The following is a 23,203-nucleotide window of genomic DNA, read 5'->3' on the forward strand; positions in this document are numbered from 1 at the left end:
TCCTTGTCCTTCCCCCCCACCACAAAAAGGTCTTTTCACACATAAGCACCATTTTTGACAATCATCCATAGACACATTCAGTCCATTGTCGTCCACTGACAAATTTTAAAAAATCACACTGAAATTTATTGCCAAATTAACAAAAAGAATATTGAAAGAAACCACAGAAACTTATTTAACTTCTAGGAACTTAAGCCCACTGTCCTAGTAATACACAGCTGAATTCAATTCCATCGTGTTCAGCTGCTACAGGTTCATTGTCTCAAAGAAAAGAACAAGGATTGTCCCTACTCCCTTAAATGACTTCTGCATCCAGACTATTAAAACATTTCATCAGAGAAAGCGCATAGTAGATTCAGTCTAATCTACAGTAAACTTTTCTACTGGAATTTACTAACCAGACTCAATTCCTCTCAATCTCTCCATTAACAGCACTTAAGAAGGCTTCTAGCATTTTCAAATAATATGTAATTTTTTCCATCTACACACAAATCAAGCCCTCTAGTCATATACATAATATTTACAGAGGAAATAGAGCATTAGACATAAGGCAGTCAATCCACATATGGAAAACCTTTAAGAAAGTTTTAAGTACTACACATCAAGCTCAGAACACTCTAATATCTAAAACTAATAATGCTGTATATTTGACTGTATTACTGTCAACCAGCTATCTCCCACTTACACAGAATTCCCCAACTTCTGGCCTCTCCATTACTTTTCAAAGTAAGTATATTTCAAAACAAAGTCACATTGTTTCACCATAGCACAGAATAAAGTACAGATTCTTTTTTCCTTTTTTTTTTTAATCCTACCTTGATCAGAAAGAAAATCCAACATGGTCTGGAGAAGGAAAGACAGGTGCCTGACAGAGAGAGCAGGATTGCCCATTCTTCTGGAAGCATATACTAGTTCATGAAGCAAACGCATCTGCACGGCAGCCCATCCTCTGTGAGTTCCTATAAAGGAAATAGAGAGTCATTTACATTTTTAAAAAGCTAAAAGTCATCAAAAATACTTGTATTTAGTTTTTTTTATATACTATGTAGTAATCTAATGTTACTTGTATAAAAATCACCAAATTGAACCTATTGATTACAAAACCAAAAGTTTTCATTAAAAACAAAAGAAAAATGAGAGTATTTGGGTTTGCTTGATTATTTCAATGTAAAGGAATTTTGGTTTTGTATGCTTGTCTATTAACTCACAAATTTATCATTAGAATTCAGAAAATCAAGTTAACATTTCCCACAAAGTAAAAATAAAACAAAGCGCAAAATCACTTTTATTTGTAATCATCACTCTACAACTTCTGCAGAACTTCTGCAACCTTCTCTCCTAACACACTCCCAACCTAGTCTTCATCTTTTCCATAACAGGCCATAGCATATTTTTTCCCAACATATTCCCTCTTCCTAGACAATCTGTATAGTCCACTTGGCATTTTCTGCCTCCTCTCACACATCATCTCTTTCCAATGACTATTGAAGACGTATCTGATTTAAAAAATAAATTGTTTTTAAATGTCTACACATACAGCAAGTTGTCTACATGCCTGCTGCAGTCAACGGAAATCCCATAAATGCAGCTTAGAGAGCCTGGAAAATACCACCCAGCGGCTGGTCAGCTGAGTATTTCCATATGCTCCACTGGCTGAATTGACTAGATAGCCATTGACAAAAAAGGAGCTAAGTAACTAGCACATATGAAAACATTTAAATTTACAAGATAACTTCAAAGTGGAATCCCAACAATAAAAAGTCAATGCATTTTCACAAAAGGGAGAAGACTCTACCAGCTGCAGTTCATTCATATTTAAACCATTTCACAGAATCTTCTTACCAGTGAGCCCCCACCTCTCTTCCATTGACACATGCCCAGCCCATCGCTTGCTGCCCTGTTCCCACAGCTACATTTAGTGAACACCCCTAAAAGTGTTACTATGCAAAAAGAATACAACTTTGGGGTAACATGGGCGGGTTTACTCAAAAGGAGTTCCCAAGCAGCATATTAGTTGGCTTTTCTTTTGGAGCAAAAATACAGCATAGTATATTAAAATAAAGAAAGCTTTAAAAATGATTACCTGATAGTTACCTTTAGCTAACATTAATACCAAACTATAATTATTAAAAACTGTTCAAAAATAGCTTACTTAAAGGTCAGCAGACAGCATATAACTTACAGAAAGTGAACACAGTATTTAACAACTACAAGAATAGTCATGTGTTGTTAAGGGCGTTTTTTGCTCTGCTTTTTAAAAGATGCAATAAAATAGTAACTCAAATGATATACTGCATCTAAAAACTGTTGGAGTGCTCTTAACCAAATGTCAGTCTTGCAGATAATATCACATTTATTTAATTTGTGGAAAAAGTGACATTATACTTGATGCTATAGATAGAAGTATAGATATAGCTATAGATATATATGGGGGGTGTATATATATAAATAAGTATGTACATGTGTGTGTGTGCAGGTCTGTACATAAAAACACATGACAGAATTGTTCATTCTTTGACTATAACCCAACAATGAATATCAAAAGAAATACAATTTCTCAGACACAAGATGAAGACACTTTAATTGAAAAATACTCGAGAAAAATATGATCTCTTTTGTACTGAGAAGTATATAATCAAACACAGAGACATATTTATGTCTTTGGACAGAGGAGGAGGGAAGCTCTCATTAATAAACCAGAGATAATTATTCCCTGCAAGCAGTGGAATACAGCAAAACGTTTAGCAGTACTTCTCGTCAGAATTTTGAAATTACTGAAAATAACACTAACAAAAAGTAAAGGTGCTGTTGTAAAAGAACAGCTCAGCTTGCTGCAATTCATGTCAGATAGGTAAAGGATTTTGTTCTTATTTGAAATGTCCCAAAGAACTTGAAAAATTTACAGAAAGTCAATTGAGTGACCTAGTATGCTACTCCATCCCACAGACACTTACCCTTGCTGAAATCTTTAGGATCCAGTGACAGACTATAGCCGGGGAGAGTTTCCAGAAGCAGTTTATAGCAGGCCCTCCAACCAGGTTCTGGTATGCTAGGTGCAACACACTGCATTGCTGCTACGCGCTTGAAAAAAGCAGACTTTCGGTGAAAACCAATGCATTCATACAGCTCAGAAAGAATGCTGTAACGCTGGATTTTTTCTTCTTCAGAAAGCTGAAATTTAAAGGGGAAAGAAAAAAGGATTATTTTTATCAAATAAAATCTTAAAGAGCATAAGAGACTAAAAAGTAACAGGAAAAAAATGCAGTAGACATTCTCCAACTTTACAGAAAGTCAGTAATTTTGCATTCAGCTAGTCTTAACATCTCCTATTGCCAGGAAAACTTAAGCTTGCTTCAAGTTCAACAACGAACATGAGCAGCAAATATAGATTTCTGTATCAGCTTTTTCTGTTGGCAGTACTAACAAGCAGATAGTCAAAATAGTCAATAATGGCTAAACAATTCCCCATTTTATAGAAGACATTTTTCAGCCCTTGAGAACAAACATAATAGTCAATCTTGAAATCTCAGGCTACCAAAGTAAGGAACCAGTTGTCCCAACTGTAGGCGCCTCCAACCTTGTAAATTATGAAATACTAATTTCATGATCCTATGCAGATCGCCCACCAGTGAGGAAGAATTTAGTGAAAGGTTAAGCCCAGATAGGCTTAAAGTTGAAACAGGCTTGATAAGAAACTACTGACATGCTCTTCTTTAGCTTATTCATATTGTGGCATCAGTCCCGAGTAATCATTCTTTCCTCCCTGGTCTGAATGACAATCTTACTTTGAAAACAGCAAAGAAGAAACTTCTGCAGCAACCTCAAAGCTACCAGGTACTTCAATTCCACATCCCAGCAACAAGCAACAAAGAGCTCTGAAAGCAGATCAATGCTGACACCTAGTGCACAACATACAGCGTGCACATCCAAAAGCATGATAAAAGATTTTAAATTACCAAGAATTATTCTGAAAAATATGTCCGCAGCTTTAAAGGCATTTAAAATAACAAACTTCATGCAAAAATTGCGCTAATGGGGAAGAAACAGCATTTCTGCAACTCATTCTTCAAGACTGAAAATATCCATTAGTGAATTGTGTGTCTAACTTCAGATACTTTAAGTCTTGGAAACTCAGATGATGATCGCAGCCACAGTAATAACTTCACAGAAATAATTAGTTAAGAACATAGGTCTTATAAATGAAGTCTCAAAACATGTTTTAGTCCTAACACAACTGTGAAAAATGGTTTCAAAAGTCACTACCAATTTTGGACATAGAGATACATACCCCACGGAGACCTAGAGTCTTCAGAAGGCACCATGACCTTATCTGATATCTCAGATCTTCAAAAGAGAGACATACTAGCAAACGAATTTCTGCAGTTTCAAGTTTTTGAAGCTGAAGTTGCTATTACCCACAGAACTAGCGACACAACATATACCATGCAAACGTACATCCCATCCATATAAAAGACTAACCCTATAGCAAAATGTGTAAAAGGGCAATTGCACTAAGCTGAAAACTTTAATGAATCAAAGCAGCTGGAGAGAACTTAAGGCACGAAATGAAGATACAGAACTTCTTAAGAACACTTTGTCAGAACCCCCAAAAGCTATCATTCAGAAAGAAAGGCGTTGGATTAAGGTCACCTACCCTAGCAAAAAAGAAGCTGCTCCAACTTTTTTTTTTTCATTTATGCCATTACAAAAAAAAAAAAAACAGTACAATCAAAAAACCCCATAGTAGCAGAGTTGGAAAGGGCATGAGCACACAATCAAATACAAAAGTTAAAAAAGCTTAAAAAAATTATCAAACCTATTTCTCAAATACATAATACTGTCAATGTATGTGCATCTATGAAAACTAAATTTTTAGGATGGGAAGAGAAAAGGGTCATGATAAATCTTTAGATGAACATGAGTGCTCACTAATAACTGGGACCATTATCAGAAAGGCAACAGGTTTTCTGAAGATTTCTTTTTAACATACTTGAATAAGTTCTTAACACTATTACCTAACTAGTTGCTTAAGGTTTGCCCACAAAGTTACTCAAGTATTTTTTGTAGCTGCAGGAAATTGCTTATGTTTCCTCACCACAACAAGAACAACAAAATTTTATGTTTTCCCTCAGCCCAAACAGCTCAGTACTATCACCCCAGGATTCAAAAAAAAGAAAAAAAAAAAAAAAAAAAACACAGATATCCCAAATCAATTGATTATGGGGAGATTGCAGCAAATATCCTGCAGGCCATTAGTGTAGCAGTCACAATTGTCTTTCCTGGCCTTACAAAACTATAAAAGCTTAAGGCCTAGCAGGGGGTGGGAAATACCCAATATCTGAAGCACAGCATCTGTTCTATCTAGTTAATTTTCATTTAACTATTAAAGCAAAACAAGTTGGCAATTACATCTTTAAAAGCCCTAGGTCACCATCCAAGCAACTGGGCCAGCTTTTTCCCAGGCCTGTTCTAAGTCAGACTTTCTAGAGGGTAGCTGCTTATTTGATTTTTAATTATCCTTACAATATTAAAATAAACTTCTAGTAATCTCTCTCTCACACACAACTTGCAATTGGATGTTACAATTTATTCCTCTAATTGGATGCAAAGATAAGTCTTATTACCCTGGAGCTCTCCTATAACCAGAAAACATCAATTACATAATTCTATTTAGAATGGATAGGACCTTGAATATATGGAAAGAAACTAGCATTACTTTTTATCAGAAGCATACACTTTACCCTAGTGAGGTGGTTTTTTGCTTTCTAATATTGATTGTGTTGATGTTTCTTCTATCTAGTACCTGCAATTCTGCAGTTTGTGTCTTTTTAACCTACGAAAAGATGACTTTCCTTTGGTCCAAATTCTAAGTACCACTATTATCTGCCTCTGTGCTATGTACAATAAATCTTGAATAGCCATGAATATAATTTTCAGTCATTCCACACACTATGGGAAATACATCCCTCAACACTGGAAAGATCACCTTCCTCATATTTCTCATATTATTACTTTCTAGAAACAATTCTATCCACGAAAATAACAAAATAGTAGATATGAGCAGTTTCAAGCTATGTAAATGTCATCCTTGATTGAAACGAGTAAAGGTTAAGACTGGTCCTCAGCTCAGCAGTGGGCCCCAATGGCAGAATAACCAGTACTGTCAGGGTGTTTTTTAAAGCAATCATATACATTTAATTCTGAACTTCTACAATAGCCAATATTGCAAGAGCAGATATCACAGCTTACATTATGAAATGAACAAGTGATCATTAGATATAGACAGTTGAAAGGCAGAAGATTCAAGGGGTAAGAAAAACCCCAAATTAAAAATACTGTTCCAAAGGAATCAGTGAATATCAATATCATCTGAGAATAAAAATGACCGTAATGTTCTTTAGTATTCAATTTAGTGCATTTCTTTTTCTAGAACACATCTGCTAAGCACCATGATCATCTAGTCTGATCTCCTGCATAATGCAAACAATAGAATTGCGCTCAGTAATACCCACATTAAATCCTTAAATTCTGGTTGAACTACAACAAAAATAAGTAATATGCCTACTTTTGATTTCAGGGTTTTCCAGAAAGTGGGAGATCTGGCATTAATAGTACATTTTTTAAGTAGTATGACAATGCACACTGAGACAGGCTTTACATGCACAAAGATTTATTTGCGGAGTCAGTATCTGACGTTTTACATCAACTTCAAAGTCACTTTAGGGGGAAAAAAATAAAAAAGAAAAAAAAAACAAAGAGAAAGAAAGAGAAAAAGAGGCCAGCCAGCTGGGAAGTGAAGCAATGGGGCCTCCAAAATGCCCTGCTCTGGGTGTTCTCTCCAGTGCAGTAGGTGACAAAAGTGATGATGATTTTTCACCACAGTTTTCTACTAGTACTGTATGCTTTTCATTGGGACCCACTCAGATTCTTAGTCGTTTCCATTTGTGACAGTTTCAGAGAGCTGGCTGGAGCAAGCTTTGATCAGGGGCAGGTGCTGGACACTGACTAGTTGCCAAGCTTCATGCATCTATACTACTGAGTAATGCTTAGCAGCTATTTAAATGATTTTGCTATTCATTAAGCCTTATTTTTTCCCTCCAATATAAACTAAAAATAGCAAAATTGGTAGTAGAAAGGCAATTGAGGGAGGGAGAGAGAGCAATTCTCACAATGGTGGCAACTGCTTCCATAAGAAACACAGCATAACAATACTGAAGTTTGCAGCTCATCAAATAACGGCACAAGAGCAGCATGGGGAAAACTCTCCCACAACAGCTTACCTGAAAGGCTACAGAGCTGCCAAAGAAAGGTAGACCACAGAATTGAACAGAAGGCCCTTAGCATTAAAAAGGTTTAGCGTTTAAGGCACTGCGCAACAAATTGATCATTTATATAATGATCGATAATCATATAACTAGCTTCTCCTCTACATTGGATCAGAAAACTGATAAAATTTAGAGATTAAATGATCAAAATAGAGTATTACCTTGTGAATATCTGAAAGACCAGAGCAGAGCCCCACAGAAAAAATTCTCCACAAATGAAAGAAAGAACACTACATCCCTCATAAATTTCCTATCACAAACTGGGCTTAATAAGTACAATGCTATGGACTTGAGAAACTGCTAGCCTTATCAAGACATAATGAGCTAAAAAGGAAAAACGATAAGAAGTCTAACAGCTGTTTATGAATTGTTTCAACTACAGCAGTCTCTGAAAAGGCAAAAAGCAAGAGACACTGGTGAAGTGCTAATCTTGTTCTGTGCTAGTACAGAGCACCAGCTTCTCTATACGAGAATCAGACCACCAGAACCCATCTTCTCCAGAATTCAGACTAGAGGGGTTTTGGCCAATCTGCAGGATCTGTGAAAACAGCCAAATTTGTAGGTACATGAACTCCTCGTTTTCCACCTCAAAACCTTGCTGATTCAATGTTATCAAGTGTTAACAAGTTTAACCAGTATTCTAATACACATGCTCATAAAGTACAAAAACGGTTCAAAAAGCTGCTTGCAATTACAAATGAAAATTATAAAGCCTTTGCTCCTCCCCTCAAATTAGAAGGTCCAGACATTTTTTCTCCTCCACATGGTTCTTCCCTTTTCTCACAGTTCTAAATACTGCTTTTCTCATCTGAATTACTTTCCGATTTGGCCTAACCCAGACTTGGCACCGTACAACAAAAAATCAACTGATAATGACACTAGTTAGATTCTAAGCTCACTTTGCAACAGGTCATTCTTGATTTGCTCACAGCTTCATCCAGCAATAGATTCAATCGAGAAAAATCAGTGATCTGTTCTTAACGGCTATTTTTCCCTAGCACAACATGTAAAAAGAATAGTGATGGGACGTTTGGCCTTCAGAAGAGAGAAGGACCAATAAAGACTCTAATCTCAAACAAAATCCTCATGTTTTACATGAACTCTGAATACTTTTTTTAACCACAGTCACAGATGTGAAAATCCTTGGAAGTAAAGTCCTAGTGAGGAGCAAGGTAGTAAGACAGAAAAGGAACTCGATTTTCCTGAACCTAAGCAACTTTCATGCTGTAGTACAATTTCTTACATGAGAACAGAAAAATGACTGGACTTTCTGCACTGACCTGACGAAGGTTGATATAAACTGCATTCTGAAGAAACTCAGAGGCTTCCATGCTCCTTTTCTGTATTGCAAGGACTCTCACTGCCTTCACGCAGGCTTCCAGCTCAATCACACCAGCATTCTTGTACTTGAAGAGAGAGAGAATTAAAATAATATTAAGTATGGCACCTGTTAGATTTGACAAGCATTCCTCCTCGACACACAAGTCAGTTGTCACATCTCCCAAAGCCAGCAGCTCCTGAATGCTACTGACTATACTGTTAAACTATCAACATACACCCCAGTGAAAATTAAGGTGTCATCCAAAATGTTATTATGTAAAACAACAGTTTTCAACATCTTCACTCAACTTTTATTACTTTAAGACACAGCAGAGCTTCAGTCAGAATTCAGACACGGAGAAAAGTTTGGAATATTAGCATCATTTTGGATACCACCATGTATAACCCTCTGTGTCCCCAAAACAAAAGAAATTCTACCTTCAGAGCATAATAGATATGTAAGCTAAAAGCCAATAACACACAGGTCAGTTTTATAATAATACTTCACCATTCTAAGCAGTGAATTGAGAAATTATTTTGCCTTTGCTACTTATTACAAAATACCTGAAATAACATAGGAAGCAACAGTAACAGAACTCTCGTTTGCCTCCTTCAAATTTATCTTTAGTTAAAACAGTATCATTGATTACAAATGAATTACAAACGACTAATTTTTCTAATATACAGTTGAGAATATTATCTGTCAATGAACATTTCAGTTACACTACACAGCTTGTTTAAGAAAGACAGGAAACAACTTATACATGCATTGATCTGTTTGAGCTCAGACGACAAATACAGGCAATTTTCTAGACAAGCAATCTGATCTAGTTATTTTCTCAAATAATACTGATATTGGACATTTGAGTCTGCCTATCACCTATATAAGTTAAACTCTGTTGAGGTGTTCATCATGTTTGAAATTTAATGTAGGAAATAAGGCTCAGAATGAAATACAAGAGTAACTTTCCACAGAATTACAGTTGCATATTCCTTTCTTGTGCATTTGAGATATCAGCAAAAACAAAAAAGACTGTGGGGATTGAATACATTTTAGAAGAAGCTATGAAGGTTTCTTAAGCTCAGTGATGACATCAAAACAATGTAGAAAGTGCCGCTTCCTCAGGAGAACTTATTCTACCAGTAGGTCTCGAACAGATCAAAAAAACAAACAAACAAAAAAAACCCCCTAAAAACAGCTCTTGATTACTTGCAAGTGAAGGTGCAATGAAGCATAGCTGCTACTTGGAGAGAGTATAATGGATATTATTATAATCAAAATATGAATAGCCTGTCCTAAGCTAAGTTCAATAACTATACCTCAAAAAATACCCTCTTTCTAGACAAGCAACTTATCATTATGTTAACACAAGAAGTTTAATGCATACTGGAGAATTATTGTGGTATTGCAGGAGATTTTATTTATCCGAAACCATCCCTAAAACCATCACTTTTCATTGCACCTGATCATAAATTAACTGAGGTACACAATATATCTTTTGCGTACATTTGGAGAGTCTCCTTTTGCTACAATTGTGGAAACGACATACCACATTTTCATAACTCTATTTAAAGACATTTCTAAAATCAAAGAGGAGAGATAACTGAAATGAGCAAGTGATTAAAGTTTAAATGAACAACTACACAATAGTACAACTAAACCTATCTTCAGTGTTGATGTGGATACTGAGCCATTGCTGTCACACTATGAAACCAAAATTTTTTTCCCCATATTCTAAATAAAAACATTAAACTACCTTACTACCATATGCATTCAGCATTTCCACACTAATCTAGAAAAATGCTCCAGCAGAGCTGAAAACTATTTAATTTTTTGCACATCCTTATTTAAGAATATTTATCATTCACATTTTCTCAGTAACCCCTACCTCTGTGCATGCTCTAGCTATTAGCCTCCCTGAGCAGTCCTGTAAAATCACACTCATGATCAGCAACCCCTGTATAAACTCCTGAACACACTCCTCAGATTATTGCAGCAGGCACAGTAAATAAGCATCCCGCTCACACAATGCATAAAAGCATCAATAATGTCACTGCCATAAGTACTGAAGACCATAAGCCTACTTTATAGTTATCAAAACCTTCCAAATATAACTTCTTAGAGTACTTCAAAAGTAAGAAATTAATCCAAAACAAGTACAAGAAGACATAGTAAATAGCATAACTCTGCACATTGCAATTTTAGATGTCGCCTTTGACCAAAGTTATGAGATGCCCAGGCTCTAAGCCAAGCATTTAGTGCAATAGTATAAAACACTCCTATTTCTCCCATTACTTTATGTTTACTTTTTTGCACATGCTTTAAAAGATCCTCTGAAACAAAAACCACAACAGTTCATTATCTACAAGAATTTCAGTGAAGTTTCCTAAAATTAAGTAGGACTACCTTGCTGTAGTAAGAAATGGCTTCTTTATATTTATCTATGATGTCTTCAGGACTAAGGCAATTCTTAGCACGTCCTATCTCAGCACTGGTATCTGCATTTATACCATTTGAAGTCAGGGCACCTAAAACAGAAGAAGATAGGAAATGAGCAGAAATACTTTTAGCTAGCACTAAATATCTAAGAAAAAATCCCTACAATATGCTGTAGGTTTTACCAAAGCAAACACAAAATATAATTGAAGAAACCATGCCATACCTAGAAAACAAGTGTTCTCTTTTACTATGCTATACTAATAAAGAATGTAAATAAAAAAGAATTCAATCATAAAACAACAAAGAAATAACCTTTCACTTATTAAAAAACAAATTTATTCATAATATTTTACATTGATCTGTATATTTAGACAATGAATAAAATATTACATTGTTAAAATTAGATTACAGCCAAATTTGAATACGCATTTTTAATCTTTGAGAAGTTTTTCATTTACTTATAAATAGAATTTCTAAAGTACACATAAGAAAGAGATTGTGCAATATGTTATTATAAACTAATTACCAGAACAGTGATCTCCTCCTCCAGTCTTTTAAAACAAATACTTCTCTTCCCTATCTCCAACCCCAGAAAACTACTAAACTATTAAAAAAAAAGAAAAAAGAAAAAAAGAAAAAAGACCTGAGGCCAGTATAATGAGAAATTGCATTTCATATATAAGAAAGAAAGAAAAAGAGACAGAGAGGTTTTACAAACATAAGGGATGAGAATCTGAAATACAAGACAAAAAAATCTGGGGTATTGCAAAGAATATGACAATTTTATTTTCTGAATTTAATTTTATTGCAGAGTTAAGATGATAAAATTAAACACATACATCAAAGGTTTGGAAAGTCTCTATACCTTTTTAAATGTTACTTAATCTGTAGGATTCAAAATCCATGCCTAAGTTTATACTATAATTTCTTTGTCCAAGAGATTTCTCTGCTAAGACGGCAAAGAAACCTTCATGTTTCAGAGCTGGACCAAACTCTTAGAATATTACAGTTAAGAACTACTGTGAATGCTACCTTCCACTCCCTCTGTGTATTTGGAAACATGTTATTTTATATGCCTAAATGTTAAAATAACATTTTTCTTATGTCTGTCAACCCTGAAGAATCATACCAATGACATCTGTCGATTAATGCTTTAGGCTTTTAAGGAAGTTTTAAGTGCAAAATCTTTGTTGGTGATGACTGAAAGAGTACCTTGAGACTACAAGACTATATGTGATCATGCAGGTTTGTCTGTTAAAAATTTAAAATCCCCACTACTCATAAGAAGAAACAATTTTTAATAAGGATTTACTGGGACGCAACAATGGAACTACAGAATTTATTTCGTGCTAACTACCCTTCACAGTCTTTTGCTTCCTCGAGATTTATAGCCAAAAACTGAAGCATCAGGAATCAGTACTAGTTTTGGCATGTGGCAGTAACTACCTATACAAATGCAAAACAAATGCAAGTAATCAAAAGAAAAGACTTTGGAAACATGCATGAAAATAATGTACCTGGATCAATGAGAACTTCTTGTGCCCCTAAAAGGAGGAACAAAAATGATTTTTTTTTTCAGCCTTCAATACAGCCAACAAAATAAGCTCTTATAATACGGTTTATAACTATCATCAGGCTTGAACAAAATTATAAAATTTATGAGAATCATCATTCCTATTTTGAAGGACTGCCAAATATAAGTAGTCACCATATGTTAAATCTAATTTTGTTAAAAAACAAATAAAAATTCTCTAACCTTACAATCAATTTTAAGACACACCAACAAGAATTGACAAAGTTTCATGGTATATTTTAAAGTCAAATCCTTTTTTCACCCTTTTCTTTTTTCTTGTTTTAAATGGCAAGTTTCCATGACAGTCCACTTACTATATTTTAATAATCAGGTCCTACGGTGCTTAAATCTCCCTGTGTGAGGTCATTTAATCTACACAGTACTCTAGGGTAACATTTTTAAAGAACTGTAACCAAAATATCCCTTACAATTGTCATTAATTTGACTCCATGAATTTTTTTGAATCATTTGAATGAGGCCTGCTCAACGAGCCAAACTATTTACAACAAATAGTTGACAGGACTGTTGGAGATAAGTTGGTTTAATCAGAAATATAACATCTTGTGGCCCTAAACTTTGATCAAAAACAGCAATAAAATTGTCAAGATTGAGGGTTAAACAGTCCAAAACAATTGCTCTATGAGAGTGGCAGGACCTCCTTCCAATAGATTTTCTCACTCTCCAGACTAGTGAACTACAGATTTAGAACCAAATCTAAATGGGACTCCAACACCTCACTCAGGTTTCCTAATTCCTTTTGGGGAAAGAGTAAGGTCAGGTGACAAAATTAAGAGCCTAGAGCTCCATACAAAATAAAACAAAGTAGAATGAAACCCAGAGCAGCTAGTAAGCTAAACACAAAGCAATCTGAACTCATCTTATTCAACATACAAATCACGCAGCCAATAGAACATGTCCAGGTTCCTGGTCAACCAGAACTACTACGCAATTCTCAAATCTATTTTTATACTAAAGGCTGCAGAGAGCTGAATCCATTAGTTCAAACAGCCACACTGTAATGCTCTCCCCCTACAAACAAAAGGAAGCTGAGAAGTTGCACTTTTCCTTCAAAACAACTTTTTACTATTTTTACTATAGCAGTAGTTTACTAAACTACTACTATTTTAGTAGCAAGATACTGCAGTCCAGTGGTCCATTCAGGCAATGACCGTAAGAAAGAAATCTGTCTTTGGAGAAGACAAGACTCCACATCTCTGTCACTTAGGCAAGTATTTTAAATGCTATGTTATTGACTAATTCTCTTCTGAACGAACTATTCCTGAGTAGCGACACACTTTCTAAGGAGTTTCAAAAGAAAGTGAAGGGTTCACCACCAAAAAACAGACAATATTCTGATGGCTGCAACACTTCCCAAATAGGTGTGAAATATGACATTACAATTCTGTTTAGCAGAAAAACAATTTAACACCTCCCTTTTCTTAAGTTCGTGTTTTATACTATAGAAAGAGAGACAATATTAACGCTTCTCTCCCCAGATCTTTTTTTTAATAAAACAGATACCACACCATTTGCTGAGTAGCCTAGTCCTGCATGATAGCCTAAAAATGCCGACTAGTAGAAGTCACAGAAGATTCAAGAGGAACATGCTTTTCTTGACTAGGTCTGGGCACAGGGGGAATACCAAGGAAACTTGTCCTGTCAAGGCTGAAGTTACTTGTGCAAGAAGAGGTGCAATTCCAGGCACATCAGGAAGATATAAAGATAATTATCACATTTGTATTCCTCAAAAGCAGGTGTGAGTTGAAATTAAGCTCCAAGTATGTCATATCTTGATCTGGGTAGAATTTGGAAACCCATGCCCCTTTTTGGATGTGGCCTGATTCCATAGAAAGGTACGCTGGAATTAGTTCCCTAGGTTAAATCCTGTCCTTACAAAATAAGTCATAACAAGGTAGGTTAACTGTATAAACAAAGTTGCAAGCAGAGTCAGCAAAAGGTAATGAAAAGAATCTTTCAGGAAAATATAGGAGAAAGACATCACATCACTAGCTATTTGGCTAGACACTAGAGTTCAACATTTCAGATCTCGAAACATTAAAAGGTCATAACTAGAGTAAGGGAACGATATCTCATGGACCATGAAGTAAAGCTTTCATCTGAAAGGAAATCATCCTTATTTATTAATGTTTGGTTCATAGTTTCTTGAAAAATCTTGTCACACAGAATTTACACAGTTTTAAAGTAAGACTGCATTAACAAGTTCGCAGACTGCTAACAGTGACAGAATGACTTTGAGTTACAAAACAACTTATCAATAAAAGCAACTATATACCCAAAATATATTTTATCCAAGTATTTTTACAGCTGTGATTTATCTGTTACATCCTTTACTGAAAAGGAGTACCCCTTAGCAAAGAAGAGATTTCCTCACATACCGTTAAATATTTGCTGAAAAGTGGAGAAAGGTTCGTAACTGTGTGACATTATACCATAACAGCCAACATTAAAAAAAACACTCATAGGTCACAAGACCAAAGGAACAGGTTTTAATCCCTATATATTGTAGGTATGCCTGGTATTCGCTCCTGAAATAAGGTAATTCTAATTGTTGACCACAAAATTATCTGGGGTCAACACACACCTTTTGTATTAAAGATGACACAAAGCACGTTTGCTGGTCGTGATTTATAAACTTCAGGCTTTTCTACATGAAGGAATTAATTTTAATCACACCGCACACAAAAGAGTACTTATACCAGCAGTTAAACTAAGCTTCTGCTTGTTTCAATACAGTATAAGAACCTAACTATGTACAAAATAACTGCTGTACTGGGTTAGACCAGAGGTCTGTCCAGCCTACTAGTCTATCTCTCACAAAGCATATAAAAGCAAAGCAAGCTTTTATGACATTTCACTGAATACTCTCCTTGCCTACAGTCATTTGAAGCTCAGACTTTCTGAACCAAAGGTAGTTTTCCCATATTTGTGAAATCATCAATAGATTTTTCTTCCATGAAGAATATATGTATTACGTGTATATTTGCATGTGTACCTACTGGGAATACACACGCTCAGTCTCACTGCTGGCTGAATCTGAGGACATGGAGCTGAGGCAGCCTTGCCTCTGTCGGTCTTATTGTATTTGGCAACTCCTAACAGCAAGGAGTCTCACAGAATACCTAAAAATTGGGTGAAGGTTAATTCCTTTCATCTGCTTTGAACCTATGATCTGCTAGCTCCATTTGATGTCCTCTAGGTCTTGTGTCAGAAGCAGCAGCGAACATCTGATCCCTATCCATCCTACCCTAGTGTTCATGGTATTATAGGGCTCTGTCACATTCCTCCTCAATCATCTCTTTTTGCAGAACTGAAGAGTCCTAGTCTATTCAGCTATTCTTTGTACAGAAACCATACCAAGTCTTTGATCATCTTTGTTGCCAGTCTGCAACCTCCTTCCAGTAGAGAAACTGGAGATAGGGAACATGGACACCATTTTGAACTGGGAAAATGAAATGGCACGTAATATTCCAGATATAGGTGAACCATGGATTTACTTAATGACATTTTCTCTTTTTTTTCTCTGTTATTCTCCTAATAATTCCTATGTATGTTAAGCAGATGATGTCTCTAAAGAACATCTATGATATCAATGTCATATAATGATCGTATTAGTTATGCAATCTAAGAGTTTATAAAAAGCATGCTGAATCTTAAAAACAATGCTGGTTTATAGGTATTTAGTTAATCAAAACCATTTGTTAAATGTTGACTTTGGAATAGCAAAACACCTCAGCATAAATATACCTAACCTATCCTTCTCACGTGTGTGGCTCTTCCATACAATATGTTTTCTGAAAACTGTCTGCCTTTCTTCCATCAAAATTCCAGCTAATACTGACACTAAATTTTAACAATCGTATGACGTAGTATTGATCTAAATCTTTACAACTCTGTGTAAAGCACACATGCTGACATCAGTATCAGACAGCAGAAGAATCATTAATGTAAAAATTTCTAAAAGAAATACAGCTCTAGTTTGCCTTAGTTCATCCTGTTATGTGTGAAATTTTACTAAAAGTAGGAAGTGGGGAGGACATTGCCATTAATGAACATCTGAAAAACAGAATACAAATAAACTCCAGGGCTTACCTGGTCGGTGTCTGTTGCCTGCCTCAGCAGAAAGAGAACCTCCTTGTGCCCTACGAGTTCCAGCTTTACCTCCAGTACCACCAGGGTAATGATAGATGACTGATGCTGAACATAGCCCTTCAAGGGCAGCTAGAGATTAAAGAAAGAACCAACAGATTAGTAGAGTCAATTCATTTACATGAAGTGAAGTACCATGTAGTCACATCAGTTTATTTACATGAACAGAATACCTCAACTGGGGACCTAGTGACAAAGGTCATGGAAAAGGCTGAGATACTCAACATCCTTTTTGCCTCTGTTTTCATCAGTAAGGTTTACCCTCTTATCTTATCTTTACTAACAGCCTGAATGATTACATAGAGCTCATTCTCAGCAAGTTCACGGATGATACCAAACTGGGGGAGAGCAGCTGGTACACTGAAGGACAGGGCTGTTATTCAGAGACTACTCGACAGGCTGGAGATACGCGTCGACAGAAACCTCATGCAGTTCAACAAAGGCAAATGCATTTCAGATGGAATAACTCCAGGCAGCAGCACAGCCTGGGAGCTGACTAGAAAGCAGCTCTGCAGAAAAGTACCTGGGGGTCCTGGTAGACAAGTTAACAGGAGCTAGCAGTAGGTCCCTGTAAAAAAGGCGGCCAACTGCATAGCAGGCTGTAACAGCCAGTGTAGCCAACAAGTCAAGAGAAGTGACTATTCTACACCTGAGGCCTCATCTGGTGCACTGTGTCCACTTTTGGGCTCCCCAGTACTAGAAAAACATTGATGTGCTGGAGCAAATCCAGGACAGGGCCATCGAGATGGTCAGGAACTGGAGGTCATGACACATGAGGAAAGTTGAGGGAACTGGGTTTGCTCAGCCTTAAGGGCAAGAGGCTAAGGGGAGATCTTACTGCTGTCTTCAAATATCCAACAGGAAGGTACAGAGGAGACAGAGCCAGGCTCTTCTTGGAGGTGTACAGTGATTGGACGAGGGTCAACAGACACAAGTTGCAACACAGGAAATTTTGCTTTAATAAAAGTTTGGGTTTTCTTTTCTCTCTCTCTCATTTTTTTTTTTTTTTTTTTTTTTTTTTTTACTATGAGATGTAAAATATTAGAACAGGTTGCCCAGAGATTGTAGAACCTCCACCCTTACAGACATTCAAAACTCAGGTGGAGAGGTCCCTAAGCAACCTGATTTAACTGGATCTGCTTTGAGCAGAAGGTGAGACTAGCGAACCTTCCAACCTAATTCCAACCCTTATTCTATGTCTCTATGAGTATAATTTTATAATCCAATAGATGGAGCTTAAAATGTTTTCATGCCCTGCACAGGTAGATAAGTTTTCCTTTCCTGCTTGAAGAATCCTGAGCAATTTAATCTTTTGAAAGAGCAGAAGGAAAAAAAGTGGAAAGCTGAAAATTGTTAAGGTTTTTGTAATATGTAATCTACAGAGCAGATAAGATGCCAAATGGATTTCTAAGTAAAATGAAAGAGAAAGCTAAAAGTAGAGCTGGAGACAGCAATTTTATTAAAAAAGTAGGAAACTAAGAAAAAGGAATTTAATTCGGAGATCATGTCTGTATCCAATAAAGAGAAAAGAGCAGGAGAAGAAATCTGAAGGAAAAAAAAAAGGTGAAGCCTAGGATCTAATGTGAAAGTAAAGAAGATATGTCAATGGAAGTTAAACCCTTGTGGCTTCAGCAGATGCAAAAGCAAAAACCTTTTGTTAGCAGTCCTAGTAAATACATGCAGGAAAGATTTCTAAATCATCTGTACAATCCACTGAAAAAAAGAAACACTTTCCAAAAAAACATTAAAAAATCTCATTCAAAAATTTTTTTAGAGTACATGCCTTACTGCAATACCACATTTTATACTGCAGGTGGGTTTTTTAAACACACATTTTTCTAATGTCTTCTTAACTAATTTTTATTTTTGATTTAGTTCTTAGTCACTCTTGACATTCAGATTTTGATCACCTAAAATTCTTCCTCCTTTTCATAATGTAGAAAGAATGTTACAGAAGATAGTTCGATTTCCTTGTTTTTAGCAAATAATTATTTGATCCACTATCATCAATTAATCCTACCTCCAAGCCACAGAAAGTCATTTACAGACCGCAGAAGTTCCACAGCCATGTGGTAATGCACTAAGGAATCCTGTAACATCCCCGCTTGCAAACATAGGTCACCAACATGCTTCCGCATCCGGCCTTGACAACGCTTCTTGTAGTGTCTGCAAAATAAAAGATACAGTTTCTAATTACTTCCAGGAAACACCTATTTGAGATAATATTTAACCTAAAGTCAGTTTTCTTTCCTCCTTAATAATGTATCAAAGTTGATTTACTCTCTGAGCAAACATCCAGTACAAGTTCTAACCAGCATAAGATGCAAAAGAATGTTCTGAGGAGATAGGGAGAAAACTGATGCATCGTGTATTTTGGCTATATAAAATTAATATATGCAGTCAGACAAAGTTTGAAGATTGTTCTTCAGTGTGCTTTAATAGCATTTAATAATATCATAAATTAAATAAAAATATACTCATAAAAAGTAAAGAACTGCTTATGTCTGTAAAGTAGTATTACCTCTTTAGAAATATCATGGCCTGTTAAAAAAGGGATAATTAGCACAAGAACTGATTAAGCCTGCAGCTCCTTTCCATTTCTCTGCCTACTCTACACTTAGAGGCCCAACATGACCACCATCATTTCAGTCAAGAACTTACAGGGTTTCTGTTCCTACCCTCTCTTATTTATTCAAATACAAGTTCAAACACCACCAACAATACAGCTCCTTTCCTATCCCAATGACAATTAATAGACAAGAATAAAGTCTTACTTAAAGTATTAAAGTAAACAGATGCTTTCATACAACTGGAAAGGCAACCAAAGTACAGCATATTAATTTATTTTCTTTAGGCATAAAGGCTAGGAGAGAAGAGAACAGTGGAAACATTCATATTAACTACATTTTACTGTTTTTTACTGAAGACAAGCATCAAGTCCCAATGATAGCCCCTACATTCAACCATGAAAAAAGTCTTCTTTTTTTGAAATTGATTCAAAAAAAAAAAAAAGTTCCAAAAAAAGTTGCTCTTCACAAACTCAGAACAGACACCAAATCTTAACAAGACTTCAACATGAGCTTCAGATTTAGAAAAATACAGTTGGTCAAAATGTATATTTTTAATCTTCTAAACATTTATACTCTCCTATACCATCCTGATTCAAGTCAGGGTTTGTCAATCTCTGCATTTTAGAATGAAATGAAGATTATAAATGTTGTATTTCTTTGTTACACAGAATAAATAGTGGAATGGGGAAACAGCTTCCTTCCGGAGCTATAATTTCATTCAGAAATGCTAACACTTCAAATTTCCTCTCCTGACACTTTCAAGTATTCTACAGGTTTATGGACAAATTGCATTCCTTATTCTTGCAAAATGATAATTTTGTAAAGGTTTTTTATCAATACATACAAAATTATTTTTATTCATTATCATCCTAATTCTCTTTCCTGATATTAATTACAGTATCAATTTGTCCTCATGATCTGTAACAGGCCTTTTTTTTCCTCCAAATGTTAGTATTACAGCCAAGAAACAAAGCTTCTGATTAGCTGAAAGGTTATATAAAATTTAGTTTTAAGAAGCTACTGTCCATATGTCAAATGCGATCATTTCACAGTTTATACAAAAGTGCCAGCAATCAACAGACTAGCAGTAACACTTTAAAAATATAATATGCAAATTTAGAGACCAAAGAGAAGAGTTCAAAATATCCAAACAAAGCAAACCAAATGGATTTTATTTAACAATTTCTGGATTGCATGAATTACTCAATTTTGCTTGATTTTATTATTGCTTTTTGCACTCAAGTGGAAGAAATTTTTAAAGAACATCCTTTAAAATAAATACTACTCAAAAATTTCAATATAATCTTAATAACATCATTAGACTTCCATGAGAAAGGTCAGAAAATTTTTACAGTAACTAGTATTTTCCAGATTGCATATTTTTAAGTTCTTAAGTGTATGTTCTTAAGTGTAAGTCATATAGCAAAAGCAGAATAGAGCTAAACTTCTAAACTGGAATCACATACCAGAAACATTTCAGCCACAAAGTCTCACCAACAACCCTTCCTAACCAATACCTAATTCGGCTAAACACTTACGGGCATGTCAATATATTCAAAATGTGAATGCATCTGTTCACTGCAGGGAAGACATCAATAAACATTGTTCATACATAACATTTCTCTTTCAGAACCTCTCCCTGCTAATAAGCTAAAACATAAGTTATTCCTGATGATGGAGATATTAACTATTAATCATTCAAAGGCTGAATTCATTCTACCTACTTTTAGGGTCTTAAATGTGGTACCAAGATAGGCGGTATGTCCTACACTCTTTGCAAAGCCTTCACCATCCTCCCTGAGAACACACCTCCACTGATTATAGAGGAAGTTTGTAATGTACAGATGTATAAATTGTGTCTTAATACAGCACTCACAATTACGTGCTATGAATTCAGGACTTCAACTACAAACATGCTGGTTTCCAAGTACTGCAAGTGTGTCTGAAGAGACAAAAAGCAAAGTTTTCTTTAAAACTAAACCCATTCTCCATAGACAGCAAAACTCAATTTACTTTGTATTTGGGAAGCTTGTTTCAGAAAAATCATGTCTACAAAATACGGTCATTAACAGCATGACTAAGTAAATTATGATTTAATCAATTACTGGATCAATCAGTTATTGTATAGTAAATTCAATGGAAAAAAAAAATCATACATGCTGATGCTTCTAGGATAAAAAGTATGATTATTCATAAAGCTTCACAGCTTTACCCGAAGAATCAGGCTGCAAAGCTGAAAGCAAGAAGCTTATAGATACCTTCTTCCTAATTCATTTTGATTAAAACATTGTTTAATTGTTTTGGTTCTCTATTGCTTAATCCTAATCTATTTGATGACAGGAAGCCCACACAAGCTAATTGCTACTTCTTCTAGGATAAGCAGAGGTCAGGACCTTGTCATAGCCCAGGGCTAAGAGCTGCTTATCTGTTTTTTTTCCCCCAGGAAGGTTATTTAAGATGTTAGATAAGCACTCTCACTCAAAGACGCAACAAAAAGGGGCCCTTCCAGGGAGTGTGATGCACTCAAAAAATATCTCAGAGAAGGCAATGTCATGTAATTCAGGACTACATGACGTATACTCCGTAACTTCAGACCATCATCCAAACACCTCTTCAGAAGGTCCTCTCCTCAACACATGTACATACATGTGACTATAAAGCTAGTTTAAAATCTTCTTCTCCAAAGTTGCCCAGCAGTGTTAATTTTGTAGCAAACATATGGTGCTCTTCAGAGTAATAACCACCATTATCACCATCAGTAACCATTACTACTACTTCAAACGGAGGAGAAAAATCCAGTTCCAGTTCTCAAAATGGAACCAGAAAGCACTACCATAACCCATTTCCACTTCTACCTCATTTGCTATATAGGATACATTCTTTACCCCTCCATCTCCAACTCTTCTATTCTCTGACCTCCCCCTTCTGAAATTAAAATTGCCTAGAATGGCTACAAGGATAATATTTGGAAAATTCAGAGCAACAGTATTATATTTCAAGACAGAAATTATTTTCACTAAAACCCATCCAGCAACAAGTTTGAAAGGAATTTCTGAATCCTCAAAATTTCAAGAAGGCTAAATTTAAAAATAAAAACATGCAAAATGAATTCACAAAAGTATTCATGCAAAATGCTTCAACAAAAATTTCCATCAAATTCTGCCAATTCCAATTAGCATGCATAACTATAGATATCACCATAGATATCATAACATTATCCAGACTTAAAAAACACAGCTACAGCATTTGACTGACTTCCAGAACTTTTGAATTTGGAAACCAAACACAGGCAGCAATAGCTTCATGGCTTTAGAGTTTAAAAAATAAAGCAAATTCCAGAGGCCAGCAGCCACCTAAGCAAATTATGTGTGTCCTACAAAAAAATTCAGCATTGCTACCAAATACAGTTGCCAAATGCGCCAAAAGGGGTCAACGACAGTAGTGAGGGTCCAGGCAGCAATAATTTTTGAATGTACTGAAAAACAAATATAAAAAGCAACACTAAACTATGCAATGAAGGCAGAGTGGAAAGGCAGTACATGGAAGAAAGCTAACTATTTTTAAACATACATGATCACAGCCTACCTTTTTAGACCCAACAACAAACTCACAGGGCAGTATGAGAGAAGAAGAAAAAAAGAAAGGAACAAAACAAAAATTAGAAAGACAAAGAACAGAAACAAAATTAACAGCCACATACACATACTTAAATATCACAGTTTGACAGATCAGTGAACAAATCCCACCAACTATACTATTTAGAAAAACAAACTTTTATAAATAGAGCTGTACTTTCTAATCACTCAAC

The 23,203-nt window shown here is 35.5% G+C and overlaps 1 protein-coding gene across 4 annotated transcripts in view; it reads right to left on the reverse strand.

Annotated features, from left to right (window-relative positions):
• The window catches only part of TRAPPC9 (trafficking protein particle complex subunit 9), a 455,157-nt gene that overhangs the window by 425,521 nt on the left and 6,433 nt on the right, over positions 1–23,203 (reverse strand). For 3 of the 4 annotated variants that reach the window (XM_064507899.1, XM_064507902.1, XM_064507901.1), the window contains exons 3-9: positions 18,846–18,991; positions 16,769–16,897; positions 12,603–12,629; positions 11,053–11,174; positions 8,606–8,731; positions 2,955–3,171; positions 816–959 (exon numbers count right to left, since the gene is read on the reverse strand). In XM_064507899.1, coding sequence (XP_064363969.1) covers positions 816–959; positions 2,955–3,171; positions 8,606–8,731; positions 11,053–11,174; positions 12,603–12,629; positions 16,769–16,897; positions 18,846–18,991 — 911 coding nt within the window. The remainder of the gene's footprint in view (positions 1–815; positions 960–2,954; positions 3,172–8,605; positions 8,732–11,052; positions 11,175–12,602; positions 12,630–16,768; positions 16,898–18,845; positions 18,992–23,203) is intronic. The other variant, XM_064507900.1, reaches the window with a different exon arrangement.

The sequence above is a fragment of the Dromaius novaehollandiae genome, chromosome 2 (genome assembly GCF_036370855.1).
Source record: "Dromaius novaehollandiae isolate bDroNov1 chromosome 2, bDroNov1.hap1, whole genome shotgun sequence".
Lineage (NCBI taxonomy): Eukaryota > Metazoa > Chordata > Aves > Casuariiformes > Dromaiidae > Dromaius > Dromaius novaehollandiae.